The sequence below is a fragment of the Dromiciops gliroides genome, chromosome 5 (assembly GCF_019393635.1).
Source record: "Dromiciops gliroides isolate mDroGli1 chromosome 5, mDroGli1.pri, whole genome shotgun sequence".
NCBI classification, from domain to species: domain Eukaryota; kingdom Metazoa; phylum Chordata; class Mammalia; order Microbiotheria; family Microbiotheriidae; genus Dromiciops; species Dromiciops gliroides.
The window spans coordinates 84,605,538-84,623,835 of record NC_057865.1 but is presented as its reverse complement, the minus strand read 5'-3'; the positions used below and the strand labels follow the sequence as shown (position 1 = coordinate 84,623,835).

The 18,298-nt window shown below is 36.8% G+C and overlaps 1 protein-coding gene across 1 annotated transcript in view; it reads right to left on the bottom strand.

Moving 5' to 3' along the window:
• Positions 1 to 6,221: 6,221 nt before the first annotated feature.
• Positions 6,222 to 18,298, bottom strand: part of PTPRN2 (protein tyrosine phosphatase receptor type N2) — a 1,559,908-nt gene continuing 1,547,831 nt past the window's right edge. Inside the window, exons 22-23 of the mRNA XM_043965830.1 lie at positions 17,056 to 17,129; positions 6,222 to 6,780 (exon numbers count right to left, since the gene is read on the bottom strand). Coding sequence (XP_043821765.1) covers positions 6,709 to 6,780; positions 17,056 to 17,129 — 146 coding nt within the window. The 3' untranslated portion in view covers positions 6,222 to 6,708. The remainder of the gene's footprint in view (positions 6,781 to 17,055; positions 17,130 to 18,298) is intronic.

Here is an 18,298-nt window from a genome sequence, read left to right as displayed (position 1 = left end):
CAGTTTATTTTACAGATAAAGAAACTGAGGCACACAGGGTGAAGTGACTTGCCCAGGGTCACACAGCTAGTAAGTGTTAAGTGTCTGAGGCCACATTTAAACTCAGGTCTTCCTGACTCCAGGCCCAGTGCTCTATCCACTATTCCACCTAGCTACTCTTATTACATATTACTCTCCTTCAATTATACTGCAGTCTAGTCAAACTGCCCTTTTTCTTGTGTTCATATATGACACTCAGTCTTCTGTCTTCCTGCCTTTTCACTGATGGTCCCCCTATGTTTATAACTGACTCCCTTCTCTTTTCTACTTTTCAGTGTCCCTTGTTTCCTTCAAGGTTCAGCTCATGTATCAACTTCTACGTGAGTCCTTTCCCAGTCTTTCCCTCTTCCCTTTATTCACTTTACCTTGTATTTATTCTGTATGTGTTTGTTCATTCTCTCTCTCTCTCTCTCTCTCTGTATATTATCTCTATCATTAGGATGTTAGCTTTCTGAGGGCAGGGACTGACTTATTTGGTGTTTGACTTTGTATCTACACTGCCTAGTACAGTACTTACCACGTGCTAGATACTTAATGAGTTATCCCAAAGGCAAAGGCCAATCCTGTCTACCCACATTTCCATGTTGTCTCTTTTGATGCCAGAAACCAAACTTCCATACCAACCCTGTGGTCTTCACTTAGTATAATGACTATTCGTTCAATGTGAAATCTATGAGACCTTTGTAGCTCTTGAGAAAGCATACAATGGAATTTTAAAGATTCACAATGCCAAGATCCTCATCTACTCTGTGTCAAGGTATCCAGCAGATCCTAGGAAACCCTGTGTCCCCTTTAGCAGGGTTTGGACCTAGCGAGCCATGTGTCATCCTGCTGTCCCCCAAACAACCAGTTACTGGTATCCAAGAAGACATAGACCATGTTGCGGTATTCACGATACTCTGCAGACAATGTGACTTTATTTGCAAGTGAAATTTGTATAGAGGTAGCACAAAATATTTTGTATCATTTTTTATATACATATTAAGAATTTAGCATAACTGATGAACAAGAAGGAAAAACACCTGAAGACAGACTAGTGTTGCACCATTAAATACTAAGGGCATGCATGAATATATCTCCAATAAGGTCTTGCTGGTGTCACATTTCTAGGCTGTGGGATGTGGCAAATTAAATATGATATGAAGAAACCATGCTTTAACTCCATCGTGTAGACCAGACCTTTAGCATACTATTTTTATTAAGAAACGAACCTGGAGATATGAGTAGTAGTTTGAGGGCATATATGTATATCCATGTATGTATATGTTTGTGTATCTTTAGCATTTCAGAACACAGAAAAACCTTCAGATGTTCTAAAGGAGGGAGAAAATGAAAGCAAACCAATCAAATCTACAAACTATACTCAATTTAAAAAGCAAATGATAGAAACTGTACAATTTTTTTTAAAAGTGGATCATAATAAATGGCTAAGCCCAGCTTCTAAACAAATACATGGAATAAAATTAAAGCGACCCATTGTTTAGCAACAAAGGTATAATCAAATTCTAATTTTCTATTCCAATAAACATTTTAAAATTAATGCCTCTTCCACTAATTATGACAGGTTTTTTATTAATGTTTTACTTGATTAATAAAGCACAAAACAGAGTTTACATATAATATTGCTGTCATCTCCCCATGGACTGGGTTGAGGTTATTTTATGCATGCATTTAAAAGTGAGAGCACAAAACAGCAAAAGAAAGACAGGGAGCAGAGGGCATGCAAATCAGCTTTTTAAAAGCACTGAATTTACTTGGGAAGAAAGAAATAGACAACGTTCTTATGACAAGACTATCATTTTGTGCCATTTAGTAAAATATATCAATATGATCAACTTGAAACTCAGTCCCTGGCATGAAAATAGAAAAACAGACTCTGGACCCTCCCCAAACACATACCTGATCTACTTTAGTCACTTAAAAGGAAGATGGCAGCCCAAGTCAAGAGACAACCAATTTGAGCAAAGTTGTTGCTGGCACACAACATGGAAAGGACCAGCTGCATGACCTCACCTACCTTAAGGCAGATGTTTGGCTGACTTAGAGTCAAGATAAAGTCAGAATACAAACATGTACCCCTTACAACCAACTGCCAAAGTTCCCATGAGCTTGAGAGTTGTGACATCATATAAATGCAGAAGGGATGGAGAATTTTGCACCTGCATGAGTCAAACCTTTGCTCAAACCACTGGCTTTTCAATTTGTTGAAACTGTGACCTTCCAAAACATCTTTTCTTTCCTTTACTCTCAGGTAGTGATAAACTATGGTGATAATCTCTCAATATGAAATAGAATGGAATAGTCTTGGGACTTATGATGTAATAGAAAGGTACACTTGTCTATCTTAGGCCACCTCCTATACCTAGTTGTGGAGCTATCCAACCAGCCAACACTGTTCCTCATTGGAGGACAAGAATCATCTAGAAAAAGTGAACATTTTCAATGATATTAGATTGAGATGAACAGAATGTTTTGGTGTTTCCTTACATGGTTGTGATGAAGGGTAAGGTGAGAATTTGAACTTCTTGATAGAATAATTGAATTGCTTCAGTGTCTAACACTTCCCCCCCCCCCACCTACTCTCAAGCTAGGGCCTCCCTAGTGACTTCTGAGGGTGCATTTTGTGTGACTTGTCTTGGGTGCATCAATTGATAAGCATTGGTTAAATGCTTATTACAAAACTTGTTAGTTGAGATGAAGGCAAATTGAGAATCTGAATGACTAAGTGTGATGTATGTATACTTTTAGAGAACACCAATGAGGGCTACCGCAAAAGCAGTATCTTGTAAAATGTACCCACTTCCTAGATCAACATTGACTTGATGTTTTTCTGCTGTTACTGGGATTTTAAGATTAGTGTGTAAAAGTTTGATCAACCAGGCCTTTTATTTTGTCAGTCCCCAATCCCTTATTTGCCATGCTCTCAAAAAGGGGCAATTTAAGCAAAATAGTTCATTTAAGTGTCTGACCATAAAATAGTTTGGAGGTGAAACGACAGTAACTTGAAGAAAAAATAACTGGCTGTGGTGATAGTCTGAAGGAAACAATACAGACAGAAATGGACATATCTTGGTTAGGGACTATGGCACCTGTGAGTCAAGGGCATATCATTACTCTAAACCCTAGCATCTTGGCTGTAATTTCATCTTGTGAAATCTTTTGGACAATCTCCTGCATCCCATCCCATTACCTTTGTGTGTGTGTGTTTTTAAAAGACTGGCATCTTTAAGTTTTCTGACTAATGTTTCTCCCCTTATTTGACTCCTTTATCTCCACATATACTTCCTTATATCTTGCTTCATAATTGGTATCTCATTTTCCCCCTGTCTTCTCTAGAGAAGTATAAGGTATTTAAGACCAGAGATGTCACTCATGATATCTCTGGTATAATGCTAGAAATGCAGTAGGTAGTTTTGAAGGAAGGATGCTCATGACCAATAATAGTAATTATTATTGACCCTGCTTATTGATGATGGCAATTATTAATTACTATTTAAAATTGGTAGGAAGGAATACTGAGAAATAACATGTTAACTTGTGGAGTGGAAGTTCTACAGGTAACCCTAGGGCATAGTCCTATAATATGGGTCACAAACTTATAGGCACCGAGGAGGAATTAGAAACTGTTTTATTCACAATAAAAATAATTTAAAAAATAAGATGTTTTTGACTACACAGAACTGTAACCTGATGGGGAAGCTCAGGTAGACTTACTCTGGCCCAGGTTCTAAAATCAATCGGCCACTGCCAGAGCCTTTGGGAGAAGTGCCATCGTCACAGAGCTGAGTTACCAACTATATTAGCCTTGTACAAAGTTTATCAGCTCGTTGAAATATTCAATAGGTCTGCTCCCCCTCTGGGAAATACAGAAGGAACAAAATTGATGCAGTCAGTTTTCTGGTACCACTCATCTATGGTTAGTTGTGGAGCAGAGTTATTCTAACTATTCCCCCACTAGGTGTTTGAGATCATTCTCTTAATACAGCAGAAAGGGGGATTGAAAATTAATTGAGACACAGTAGCCTGTCTTTAGGAGCTGATGCCATTGTTCTGACTGAAGTTAATGATCCAAAGTTGCTTGATGGGGATTATTTAACTTGAGCTAAATAATCAAATATTGAATTGGAAAGGGCTTCTCTTGACTGTCATCTCCTAGAAATGTATTTTCTTTTAGTTATTGTTTAAAAATTTTTTAAGTGCTCATCACTTAATAGCTATTTTCAGCTGTTCTGAGAGGCTATTATACAAGGGAGGAGAATTAGATCATCTCTAGCGCCACTGAGGACAAAAGAAGAAATGGACTTGTCCCAAAGCATGGACAATTTGTAGGGTATTTAAGGAAGATCTCTGTGATAGTAAAGGATTTGAAGAAGTACTAGAACAAATGCTTAGTTACTGAAGGTTGTGGAAACTCATTTATTTCCTGAAGATAGGAAGGAGAGAGATGCTCATCTACCTGGAATACTTTATGTAGAAGAAAATGGTATCTGTAATCACTTCCCTATGGGATAGCTATATCAAACAGTTACAAGTACTAAGAAAAGACTATAACACCTAATTAGGAAAAGGTATATCTGAAGCCTTTTGATGAGATTCATTATTTAGCTAAAAATAAGATCTCTGTGACATTCTTTCTTTTAATATACTTCATACACAGTAGTTAAAATACCAATATGGTGTTTGGCTCTAAGTATACACTATTACTGTTCTAAGCAAACCTAAACTTATGTCAGTTTTCAAAACAACATAAAGTCTGGTAGGAAAAAATAAGTCTTCTCCCATCCATAAATGAAGACCATTCAAGTCTGAAATCAAAAGTTTAATATGGCACAATTAAATATATCTCCCTCATTGGAGGATATCTGAGACATACATAGTAATACATTACAATTAGGTTCCCTTTATTCAGATATTTTTCTTGTCCATGATTTAAATTACCACTAGAGAAAAACAAATTTCCAAAAGGAAAGGTAGATGTGTTAAAGCAGCATCACATGCCTATACCATTAACAGATGTATACATTTTGGCATCTCTCTTTTTTCTTACAATAGGCACTGCTTCTTCAAATGTAATAACTGGTTAAAATGGTAGGCATGACATTGAATGCAGTGGAAAAGCAAAGGAACAGGAAACACCTCATACAGAGCCTTATAAAATTAATCTAACATAGGGAGGAAGACCTTTGGGTCTTATTTAGCATGATAAGTATGTTCAATGAAAGGCAAAAGGGAATAGGTATCTTTGGGAGGCCAACAACACCACAGAGTATAATTTTAACAAAAGTATTCAGCCCCCAGAATATAAAATCTAAATGTAATGCCAAAATAACCAATCTAATTCAGCAAGGGGGTGAAAATCTTGTTAAATAAGGCATTAGACATCACACGGACTAAATAGAAATGGATGCTTGATTTTACAGAAAGATTTCTGCTGGGTGTTTTTGACATTGTGAAACCACACATAAAGAAGTAAGCTTCTTTATACCCCTTTCTGGTCCATGAAATGAATGGGAATTTCCATGGTACATTTTTCAGGGCTACCAACAGGGACCCATAAAACATTCCCTATGGTTGTACTATTGCATCTCTTGACTGTGAGCTTACTGTGTTAGACTGCTTATTCACTGGGTTATTCAGAAACTTTCCCTAAGCACCTTTTTGTTGTAGTCTTTCTATTCTGACCATCTATCCACACAGTGAATATTGCAATGCTGCCGTCCTAATGCTGGACTGATGAGTTTCCATGTTAGATGGACTAGTAGATTGTTTTGAATAAGCTTCTATCATGGGGAAAATCAGTACTGATGTTTGAAAGGAAACAAAGAACTTATTTAGCACTTTTAAGGTTTGTCAAGCACATAATATATATGTGAGCTGGAACTATAACTTCTAAACTTTCTGAGCCTAGAAAAAATGTAGGATGAAAGAGCATTGGAGAAGATTCATGGGATCCCTACAATATTGTGGATTATATGCTTTTGGCTGCCAAACAATAGTGCTAATAAGGTCAAATCACCTGCCTCTAGCTTAGGCCAGCAGCACTATGACAGCAACTCCCTTTCTTTCTGGCATTTGTATAAAAGCTAGAGAATGTTTAAATAACTGTTAGGGTAACCTTATGTCTAGCTGTTCAAGCTCTTCATGAGAAGGTTGTCTCTCCTTATGTTGTCAGGTTTTAAAAATGTATTTTTGTGTGTGTGTGTGTGTGTGTGTGTGTATATGTCCAATGTGATTTTTTCTAACCCGTGAGGTTTTTATTTAAGACCCTATCAGTCTTCCTTTGGAAAGTTATAGATGAAAAACTAAGCACTCTTTTCTGAAAGCATAAGAATATACTAATTAGTGAACTACTAATATTATATTATTTGAAATTAAATGTGTGTTTTCAGGAACTGAAAAATTATTTCAAGAAAGTGAAAATGAATAGCTTAATTATTCCCCCCCCCTTTCCCAACACTGGATGTTTCTATATATTTTTTATTTAAACAAAAATACACATTTTAACTGCTAAAACTGTACCAACTATAGGCATTTTGAAGACTCTACAACTATGTGATTACAATAGAAGACACAGTTAAGGTCAAGTTATGGTTTCCAACAACATTCACAGGGATGGAGGATGAGGAGATGAGGGATGAGTCTTCAGAAAGCTTCAAGGAATGGGGATGCTCACTGGGGGAGTGCCTTTAGTATTGCATTTACTTCCTCGGCCACTGCTGTCAAGGCAAACTCAAACTGCTCCTGTGGACATTTGGGAGAAGGAAAAAAAAGAAAAAGAGGGTGAATGAGCATTGCTTTCTCTTCACCCCAATTTGAAATCTTGTACTTTTTGATAGAAAGAAACCATTGAGATCAGATAAGACCATTCAGGCCAAACCACACACTCCAGTGGAAAGGAACAAAGTGAACTTCAGTTTGTTAATGTAACAGACACAAACTTGACATTGAACCTAACATTAAGCAGAGCATCATGTAAGTAAAAGCCTCATTCTTTATCATCAGGAGGAAACGCGGTCAGTAGAAACCAACACACTGGGGAAGCTATTTTCAGTAAGGTAGTCGTGCTCTGGTTTCATCTGATAGAAGGATAGAAAACAGTTAACCAGCCCTGACTGACACAGGTTAATTGGGCTAGTGCTTAAAATAGAAATCTTTAGCTTTGCGTTACCATCTCCAGATGAGAGCAAGCAAGGTGATGTTTTTAGAACTCAGAATTATAAATTAATCCTGGGTTTTTCTCTCCTTAAAAAGTAATGTACAGAATGAAGAAGAGCAATATTGTAATCGCTTCTCAAATCAACATTTATCTTGACACAACCCACAATTTTGTTTAAATTGCCAAGAAGCTTACCTCATCAACAGTGTTTTTCTTATTAAAGATATGTATTTGAGTGTGTATGTACATAAAAAGAGAGAAAGAAGTGGAGAAGAGGGAAGGAAGGAGGAGGAGGTGGGAGGAAAGGATCACACAGATAGATGACAGTCAGTATAGTGTCTTATTAGGAGCATTAGACTTTGTATAAGGAAGGAATTGGTTTTAAATACTGTGACACTAGCTGTGTAGTCTCTGGTGAGGTCATGAGGCCTCTTTGGGTTGCAGTTTCTTGTTGTGAAGAAAACATATTGTAAACCATAAAGTACTATAAAAATGTCAGTGCCTTTGAGGAAATGAGAATTTAGATATCTATAACTTTTCAAAAGAAGAATCCATCAAGGAGGGAGGGGAGCCTGAATAATATCAATAGGTACTTAAATTTAAAACTTTCTCTTTCATTTCATAGATGACATATATTTTGAGAAGTAAAATGATAGAATAACTCTAAAATTCCATCTGATTATTGATTTCCCCTTTAAACAGAGTCTTCAAAATATCTATATGGACAAAAAAGTTCTCATTTTTTTAGTAGAAAGCAACTACTGATCAAGCCTATTTTTTCATCATGCAAACCCAATGGATCTAAATTTTTCCTTGAAAGGTCAATTAAAAAAATGGTAAGAATTGTTTTGTAGCTAAAAGCAAAAGATAGCTTTTTCTTTAATATTGCTCTTAAGGAGATAGTACAAAAAGACAATGCATATCCAAACATGCCTCTTGCTAATATGGCCACATAAATGTTTTATGGTGATTTCAGAAAATATGATAAAATGTAGCTAACTTGGGTAAACATTAGAATATATCAGCTCCCTTGAAAATAACTACTCTCGAATGGTATGCATAGAAGTAAACAAGCATTTATTAAGTACCTACTATGTTCCAGGCTCTGTGCTAAGGCAACCTCCCCCTGCCCCCGCCCCAGTTACTACTTTCAAGGAGCTCACAGTTAATAGAGGAGACAACATGAAAATTACCATGTACAAACAAGATATATACAGGATGAATTGGAGATAATTTGTAAGGGAAGGCATCAGCAGCATTAAGCGGATTCAGGAAGGGCTTTCTGTAGAAGGTAGAATTTCAGCTGGGACTTGAAAGAAGGTAGGTAAACCATGAAGCAGTGTTGAGGAGGTAGAAAATTCCAAGCATTAGAGACAGCTAGTAAATATACATTGAGTTGGAGTGAACTGTGTGAGGAATAATGAAGAGACCAGTGTCACTGGATCACAGTGATGTAAGGAGTAAAAAGGTAGGAAAGGTCCAGAGTATGAATGGTTTTAAAAGACAAATAGGATTTTCTATTAGATCCTGGAGGTGAAAAGGAATTTTCAAGGAGCGTAATATGGTCAGACTCACATTTTAGGAAGATTAATTTGACAGTTTGTATTTGAGTGGGGAAAGCCTTGAGTCAAGGAGACCAACCAGAAGGTCAGTCTTGTGCCAGGCTGGTGATAGTCATCAGAGGAGAAGGGGCACATACAAGAGATACTATGAAAATATTATGAGTAGATGTGATTTGGCAACAAACTGGATATGGGGGGATGAGAGAAAGTGAGGGACTGAGGATACATCTAGGCTATGAGCCTGAGTGACTGAGAGGATGTTGATAACCTCAATAGTAATAGAAAAGATAGGAGAAGGCTTTCAGAGGAAAGATATTAAATTTAGTTTTGTTCATGTTGAGTTGAAGATGTATCTGAGCCATCTAGATCTATGATTTCCAATAAGCAATTATAGATTTTGAGATTACAGGTCAGGAAAGAAGTTAGGGCTGCACACGTAGGTCTGAGAATCATAAGATCAACTTTCATATCATCATGGGAGGGAATGAAATCATTAAATAAAATGAATAGTGGGAAAAGAGAAAAGGGGCCAGGACAGAACTTTGGGGGATACCCATCATTTGTGGGAATGACCTAAATGAAGATTCAGCAAAGGAGACTAAGGAGTAGTGAATAAAATAGGAGGAGGACTAAGAGAGAACAGTGTCATGAAAACATAGAGAACGTGTCAAGGAGAAGAAGGTGACTGATAAAGTCAAAGGCTCCAGAGAGGTCAAGAAGTATAAGGAATGAGAAAAAGCTATGAAATTTGGTTATTATGAGGTCATTGGTAATATTGGTAAAAGGAGTTTCAGTTGAATGAAGAGGCTGGAGGCCATGCTGCTGAGCATTAAGGAGAAGGTGAGAGGAAAGGAAAAGTGAGAGGGGAGTTCATTACAGAAATGGGAGACAATAGTTCAAAGGCATGAATTGTGTGGGAGAGTGACATGGTCAGATTTAAGAAAAATAACTTTGGAAATAGTGTAGGATGGACTGAAGAGGGGAGAGACTTGAAGGAGGAATAGCAATTAGGAGGTTTTTGTAAAAATCTTGGGAAAAGGGGGCAGCTAGGTGGTGCAGTGGATAGTGTACCAGCCCTGGATTCAGAAGGACCTGAGTTCAAATCCAGCCTCAGACATTTGACACTTAACTAGCTGTGGGACCCTGGGCAAGTCACTTAACCCTCATTGCCCTGAAAAACAAAAACAAAAACGAAAACAAAAATCTTGGGGAAAAGGATTTGGGCCTGTACTATACTGATAGCTGTGGGAGTAGAGAGAAAAGAGAGAGAGACGAGATGTTGTGGAGAGAGAAATGACAAGTTTTGATAACTGATTAGATATGTGAGGGGAGGGAGAATGAGGAGTCAAAGATAATGCCAAGGTTACAAACCCAGGAAACTGGAAAAGTGGTGATAAAAAAAGGAAGTTTGGAAGAATGTAGGGTATAGGAGAAAAGGTAATGAATTCTATTTCAGATGTACTGAATTTGAGATATCCCTAACATATTGAGTATGACATGTCCAATAGGCAAGTGTTAAAGCAAGAATGAAACTCAAGAGAGAATGGGGCTGGATATATAGATCTGGGAGTCATTGGTATGATTCCCTATCATCACAGGTGATAATTAAATCTACTGGAGTTGATGAGGTCACCTAGAGATGTAGGAAAAAGAAGAGCAACCAGAACAGAGCCTTGAAGAGTACCCATAGTTAAGCAAAATGATTTGGTGAACCACCAAATGAGACTGAGAAGAAGCAGTCAGACAGGTAGGAGGACAATCAAGAAGGGTCATGTCATGAAAGTCCATAGAAGGGGTGGTAAACAGGGCCAAATGAAGCAGAATGGAATGAACTTCCTCTTGATTGGGAAATTTTCTCTGGAACTGAGGCTGTGAACAAGGAAAAGATTTCTGTAGTGGTCTAATTTCTGAGTTAACAGCTACTCTCAGTAAGCAACTTTAGGGATAAAGACCAGTTGGGGATGTGAATTAGAAAGTGATTAAGTCCTGAGATTTGAATTTTTTTTTTTTTGCAATGGGGAATTTATTTTTAAGGAAGCATCCGAATAGGAAGTGTGTATAGATAAAGTCTAATTAAATAACAAAACTTAGCCTTGGAAGAATGACAAAATGTCATCCTGACTCAGACCTGGCCCAAATCCAATTTTAAAAGAACAAGAGGTCATCTGGATGGAAAGGATTTGAGGCCACCTGGTTTTTATAATGTCTGAGAATGGAAAGGATCTGAAAACCAGCCAAGAATTTGATTATTTGCCAATTGAGTAGGAAATTGGGAAATGGGTTGATATTTTCCATGCAAAAAATATTAAAAATGTGTGAACTGAAATTAAATTTGAGCTCCATTATTTCAGGAATAATTTCCTAATTCCAGTTTTTGGTTACATATATTTGGGGGAAAGTTTGTAGATGTTTAGCTGATATACACCAAAAATTAGTGGGTCAAAAACTGTGGTGCATAAGGGGATGGGAATGAGGAGAGAGTGGGAAAGGGAGGTCTTTTCAGCTTATTTACTCTGGTTCACCATAGGAGAGGATTCCAATCAACAGACAATTTTTTTTTGGTGAGGCAATTGGGGTTAAGTGACTTGCTCAGGGTCACACAGCTAGTAAGTGTTAAGTGTCTGAGGCTGGATTTGAACTCAGGAATTCCTGAATCCAAGGCCAGTGCTCTATTCACTGTGCCACCTAGCTGCCCCTCAACAGACAATTTTAGCTCACATTTATAACACTTTACTTACAGTATAATATTCCTTCCCAAGAAATATACAGAAAAAAAACAATTAGGGACTAAATGAATCTAGAGCAATACTCCATAGCTTACCTTCATGTATTTGTAGTATATACATTATTTTCTCTAATACAATATAATTATGCTCCTTGAGGTATTATTTCATTTTTGTCTTTATATCTCAGGTACCTAGAACAATGCCTGGTACATAGTAGGTGCTTAATAAATGCTTATTGATTGATTCACATAACTTCTTCTTTCTGGAATCCTAGATATCAGATACAGATTTTGTGTTAAAAATGTTCTTGATGGTGTTCTGATGAGAGGAATTAATGATGGAAATAACTGTACCCATTCCTTAATTTTGGAAGGGAGCAACATCTCTTCTCCTCTTTAGAAGGTTCTTTACAGAACTTTTGAGGGCAATAAAATCTTTTACTTTCCTTCATGAAACTAAGCCAGAACAATCCAATTGGTCCTCTATTGGCTTTCAGTAGTCAAATACTAATATCTTATCTCTGTTGCAGACAAAGCTTTGGGTGTGTAATGGAAAAGAGTTAGATAGAATTGCTGGGTATCTTTGTGTTCATAGTTAGGAACACAGGGAAATGGCTAGAATGACTGGGGAAGGAACAAACCTAAATTTCTTGGAATGGTGAAGGATGTATGATGGGTATTAGAAAGGAAAATTGAGTGTTGAATGTTGGTGATGACAGGAAGCATATAATGAATATTTGGAGAATCTAGACCAATTAGAGAGATGTGGGTGAGAATGCAGGAGAGATGAAAGGAGAATGCAGACAGAAGAGAAGATGATGGAGGAATGATGATGAAGCAAGCATCTCATGTTTGTGTTTTTTTCTTCCTAAGAGTTTTTCAAAAAGGGTTTCTGTCATATATGATGTTCTATAATCATGAACAGAAAATGATATCTTGGACGGGGAACAAATTAGCCAGTTGACTTGAATTTCTAAGAGATGAGAAAAATTAAAAAAAAAAAGGTTAACTCTACTAAACAGTTCCAATGGAAGAAAGTTAAAGACTGATTAAAAATGGTCACTTTCACAGAGGTACTCAAAAGGGGAAGGAAGGAAGGAAGGAAGAAATCTGTTTATAAGATATACATCTTGAAGAAGAGGTACATTTATCTTTTGATGCCTGTTATTTTAACTACATCCTGTAATTATTTCTCTCCTCCCTAAAAATAAAACCTTTATTGTAAATGCTAGAAATGTAGTACAGCTGAAGTTGTATGGACAATTTCATGGACTGCCTTGTGACATCTCTTGTATTCTAATATCCTGTTCTTTAAGTTTTTGTGGATCTATATGTTGTCTCCCTAAGTTTCTTGAGGGCTAGGACTGTATAATTATATACTTCTTTTATATGTCTCATGGCATGCAGCAGAGTTTATTATACATAGTAGGTTCTCAAGGAGTACTTGTTGATCTATTAAACTACTTTATAGAAGAGTGATTTCCCTTATAAAAATAGCTATAATTATAATGAAATCATAATAAAATATAATATCATATACTCTTGTTCTATTCCAGTGCCTTACTGTGCCATGGAAGTGTCCCTGGATTCTTTCTTTTTCCTTCTTTTGGGGGGGGGCAGGGCAATGAGGGTCAATTGACTTGTCCAGGGGCACATAGCTAGTAAGTGTCAAGTGTCTGAATCCGGATTTGAACTCAGGTCCTCCTGAATCCAGGGCCAGTGCTTTATCCACTGTGTCACCTAGTTGCCCCCGTGTCCCTGGATTCTTAAAGACAATATTGATGGGGCACTAGCAGTTTCCATCAAGCAGAATACAGACCTAATGATGGTCTATATGTCTATTGTTTCAGGAGGTACTCAACTAAATTTAAAAAAGATCATGAAACAATGAAAAAAAAAACAATCTTTAAACACTTTCTATATGCCCAATACAGCAAAGTACTAGAGATACAGATTCAAAAATGATAGTCTATTCCCTCTAGAAGCTTGCATTCCACTCAGGGAAGGCAAGGGGACAATTGTTCCCAGGCAAGTAAATCCAGAAGATATCTATCTATGTATAATAAACTCTGATGCATGTCACGAGACATATAAAAGAAGTATATAATATACAGTACCAGCCCTCAAGAAATTTAAAGTCTAGTTAGAGAGGTGACATAAAGATACTTTATATGTGTATATCTATATATCTCTATCTCTATATTTATATACACATACATATATTTATGTGTGTATATACATATATACTTACATACATACACACATATGCATGCATGCATGCATGTACAAATTTAAAAGTGATACAGTGATAAGTAAGCCCAGGAGATAGATAGTGATTTAGGGGAGGGCTAGCTAGGAGACTCACTAATGACATTTTGAAGAACATGGCACTTGATTTGAGCTTTAAATGAAGCTAGGCTTTCCAAAAGGTGGAGTTGAGGAAGATGAGATACTCCTAAATGTGCTAACTTTTGAAAATCTTTTTTACTTCCCCTTTTTATTCCTATTTATTTAAGAAATAAATTTTACTAATGGAAATATCTGGATGACACCCTTTAGCTTGTTGCTAGTGAAACTGAATATTTTTGGAAAGTGATATGTAATTTTGCAGTAAAAATTATTTTAAAAATCATACCTTTTGACCCAGTGATCCCACCATTGGGAAAGGGACAAAAATAGAACTGTTAAAACATTGCTAGTAGTATTATATGTAACTATAGAAAAGAACATCAAAACTAGAAGCTACCTAAATATCCCAGGTAAGGAAATGGCTAAATTAATTATGGCATATTAACATAATGTAATATTATAATGTTATCAAGGCCAACAACTATAAGGAATACAAAAGAATCTGGAAAGGTTTTGATGAAATAATGCAAAATGGAAAAAAAGCAGAAGTATAAGAATGGAGCTCTTAAGTACATATATAAGAATAATGATGAGGGACAGCTAGGTAGCGCAGTGGATAGAGCACCAGCCCTGGAGTCAGGAGGACCTGAGTTCAAATCCAGCCTCAGACACTTAACACTTACTAGCTGTGACTAGCAAGTCACTTAACCCCAATTGCCTCACCACACACAAAAGAAAAGGAATAATGATGAGTGAAAATTAATGGACAAATAGTCCTGAGGTCTTAAGGGTAATGAATGGGAAAAAAAGTTAACGTGTATACAGACCTTCAAGGTTTACAAGGTGTTTTACATACCATATCTCATTTGATTCTCTCATCAACCCTATGAGATGGTGCTGGTATTTATTCCCATTTCATTAATGAAGAGAGTGAGGCTGAGAGGTTAAGTGACTTGTATAAAGAAAAATTGCGAGTAAGGATTTGAGGCAAGATGTAGACTAAGGTCTTCCTAACTTCAAGTCCAGCACTTTATGCATTACATGACTTATTTAGGTCTAGTTAATTGCAAAGCTTTGATACTTAATGTATCAAAATTGATATTAACTTTTTTTTTTGCCTTTTTTTTTTTGCAGGGCAATTGGGGTTAGGTGACTTGCCCAGGGTCACACAGCTAGTAAGTGTTAACTGTCTGAGGCCAGATTTGAACTCAGGTACTCCTGAATCCAGGGCCATTTACTATATGTGTCTGTCCATGGTTTAAATCACTCAACTCCTCTGAATTCTATTTTACTCATTTTTAAAATGGAGAACAACATTAGTTACCCTTCCTACTTCACAGGGTTGTGTAAGGAAAGCACTTTGGAAACTGTAAACCATCGTTATCAATGGTGGTTCCCATTATAATCTCTTTATTTAATTCGGCAACATCTTAGGGTAGTAAAGAGTTGCAGGCCTTGTAAAAATTCCCATTTTTCATGATGGGAAAGATGGGGCACAGAGAGGCTAACAGATATTTACAATTACAGAATAAGCCATTAGGATATAGAAACAGAATCTAAGAATTTTGTGTACCTGACTTTACAGCAGTCCTATTTAATTTGGGTTGTGTGTGTGTGTATATATATGTGTATGTAAGTATACACATCATATATATATATATATATATTTTTTTTAGTGAGGCAATTGGGGTTAAGTGACTTGCCCAGGGTCACACAGCTAGTTAAGTATTAAGTGTCTGAGGCCGGATTTGAACTCAGGTACTCCTGACTCCAGGGCCGGTGCTCTATCCACTGCGCCATCTAGCTGCCCCTATATATATATGTGTATATACATATAAAACTTTAAATCCTCTTAGAAATTCAGCACTAACATCTTTTTTTATGGTTTCAAGTCTTCTCTGCAAGCACTAAGCAGTCTAAGTGTCAGATATACTTTGAGAGAGGAAAGAATCCATATTTTATGACTTAGGCACTTTTAAGACATGACATCGTAAAGCCCTTTTTTGGTGGGTGGGGAGGAGTGCTTCATTGATAGCAGACTATAGCAAAGCTCTAGTTTTCTTTCTTAGCTCTCTTGTGTGACCCTTGTACAGGGTTGTACACAATAGAATACTGAACATGTAGGAGAGAGGAATGAATGCACATTGAGCCCAAGAAACCTTGTGGAAGGTTTTGTTTGTATATGCTATTGTTATTGTTTTAAATCCCAAGTTTCTGATATTGGATTGTTTTATCATTCACTTCTCTCTCTCTCTCATAAAAATGGAATATACTGATAATGATAGCTAACATTTATGGAGCACTTTTTGTACACTAAATCATTTGACTTATATTTCTGTGAGTTAGGTACGTGTCTCATGCTCCCAAGATATGGTTAGTTGAAAGTTCCCCAAAAGGCTTCACAAACCTTGCTAGACTATGTAGATACCAGGAATTATTCTGAATCTTAGTAGTGTTTTAGTTCAAAGCTTAAACTGTGAGTTGCTATCCCATATGGGGTCAGGTAACTGAATGTGGGGGTCATGAGAAATTTGGCAACAGTAGAAGGTTATGTATACCTATTTTATAGACCTGGGGTCATGTAAAAATTTCCTTGAGCAAAAAGGGGTCACAAGTGGAAAAAGTTTAAGAAGCCTTGTTTTAGTTAATTAAGGTTTTATCGTGTTACTATGTTATAATGTCATAATACTAATATTTTTAATAACTTATTATACATGACATTGTTTACTATTATACTTGGTTATATTACATTATAGTATGCCATGTCATGCTACACTATACTATATTAGTAATATACCACATATTTCATATTTTGTATCACATCACATCAAATATGTTAATGGATCATCATCCCAAATGCTATATTGGTACCTATGAAATGTAGAAACATCCAGAGGCCCAGAACATTGGGTAGGTGCTCTATACTGATGGAGGGGATATCTAAAGCAATGAGATCACAGGCCTACCAAAGTATTGAAGTATTGCAGTAAAAGTTAATCAAGATGGATGTTAGAATTGTTACTAGAACCAACAACAAGCACCTTAAGAAAGTAGTCTGTGTCTCTTTTACCACGAATAAACCTGGGTTGGTAGATAGTCAAAGCAGAGTAATAAGCTAGTGACCTATGGTAAATTAGGGTATAGGCTCTCTCTTCTATCTAGAAAACAACTACATTGAGAGACTTTTAATGTATTTTAAATCCCAGAGGATTTATTGACAGTACCTTTGTCTGGACCATGCCTGGTCTCTGGTCCCTCAAGTGCTCCAGGGTAGCAGCAATATCAATCTCTTTAGCACCTGCAACAAACCACAAATTGGGCTGATTTCAGAGCACAAGATAATCCATGCTGCATCTGTCAATCTCCTGCTATCGGGGTTCCCTTTGGGCTAACAGTCCAATTGAAAATTATTACATTCATCCCTCAGCAGACTCGGCAGGCAGCTGCAATTTCTGTGTTCATATAGAAAAATAGGAGGAGAGGGCAGCTTTGATTAGCATTAATTCAAAAACTCTCAGGCAAAAATTGGTATAAGATGCTTATACAGATACTTAACAATAGCAGAACATATTTATCAAAACTAAAATTATCCTTATTTACTTAAGTGGGAGGCATTTAAAAAGAATGGTTTGAATAATATAAGGTAGTGTTGTCAGAGCTTAATTCAGTCTGGCAGAATTATTCCACCAAAAGAAAACAAAAGTGAGAGACATACTAATCTTTTAAACTTTAGAATTAATTGTGTAAAGTAGTTGTCTTTTCTTTCCCCCTCTGTCTTCTAACATTTAAGAAAGGAGAAAATAACCACAGTCACACCTACTATATAGCAGTAAAACCAAAACATTCACTAGAGTTGGTACATATTTTTTGTAAGATGACCATATTCAGAGAAGTCATTTTATTAAAATTCACCACTTATACTTTCTTTTTGGAAATTCGTCATTCGACAAATATTTTATTGTGTACCAGGCACTGTGGAAAATTGGAAAAAAAAAAAGAGGAAGATGTGGATCCTGTTTTCTCTGATCTTACAGGATCACAGGGGAGATGAGGCAGGCATACAAATAGTGAATGAGTAATAGAAAGTACTACAGGAATGAGAAGAGGAAAAAAGATCAATCGTTTCCAGCTGGGTGGATTAAGGAAGGCTTCATGGCTGCTAGGTGGCACAGTGGATAGAGTGCTGGACCTGGAGTCAGGATGATGAGTTCAAATCCCGCCTTAGATACATATTAGCTATGTTACCTTGAGCAAGTCACTTAACCCTTGTTTGCCCCAGTTTCCTTATCTGTAAAATGAGCTGGAGAAGGAAATGGCAAACCACTCCAGCATCTTTGCCAAGTAGCCCCAAATGGGGTCCCAAAGAGTCAGACATGACTGAAACGACTGGACGACAACAACATAGATTTAACAAATGGAAATGGGAATTGCAGAGCAGATATTAGGAAAGCACAAACTATGTTCTGG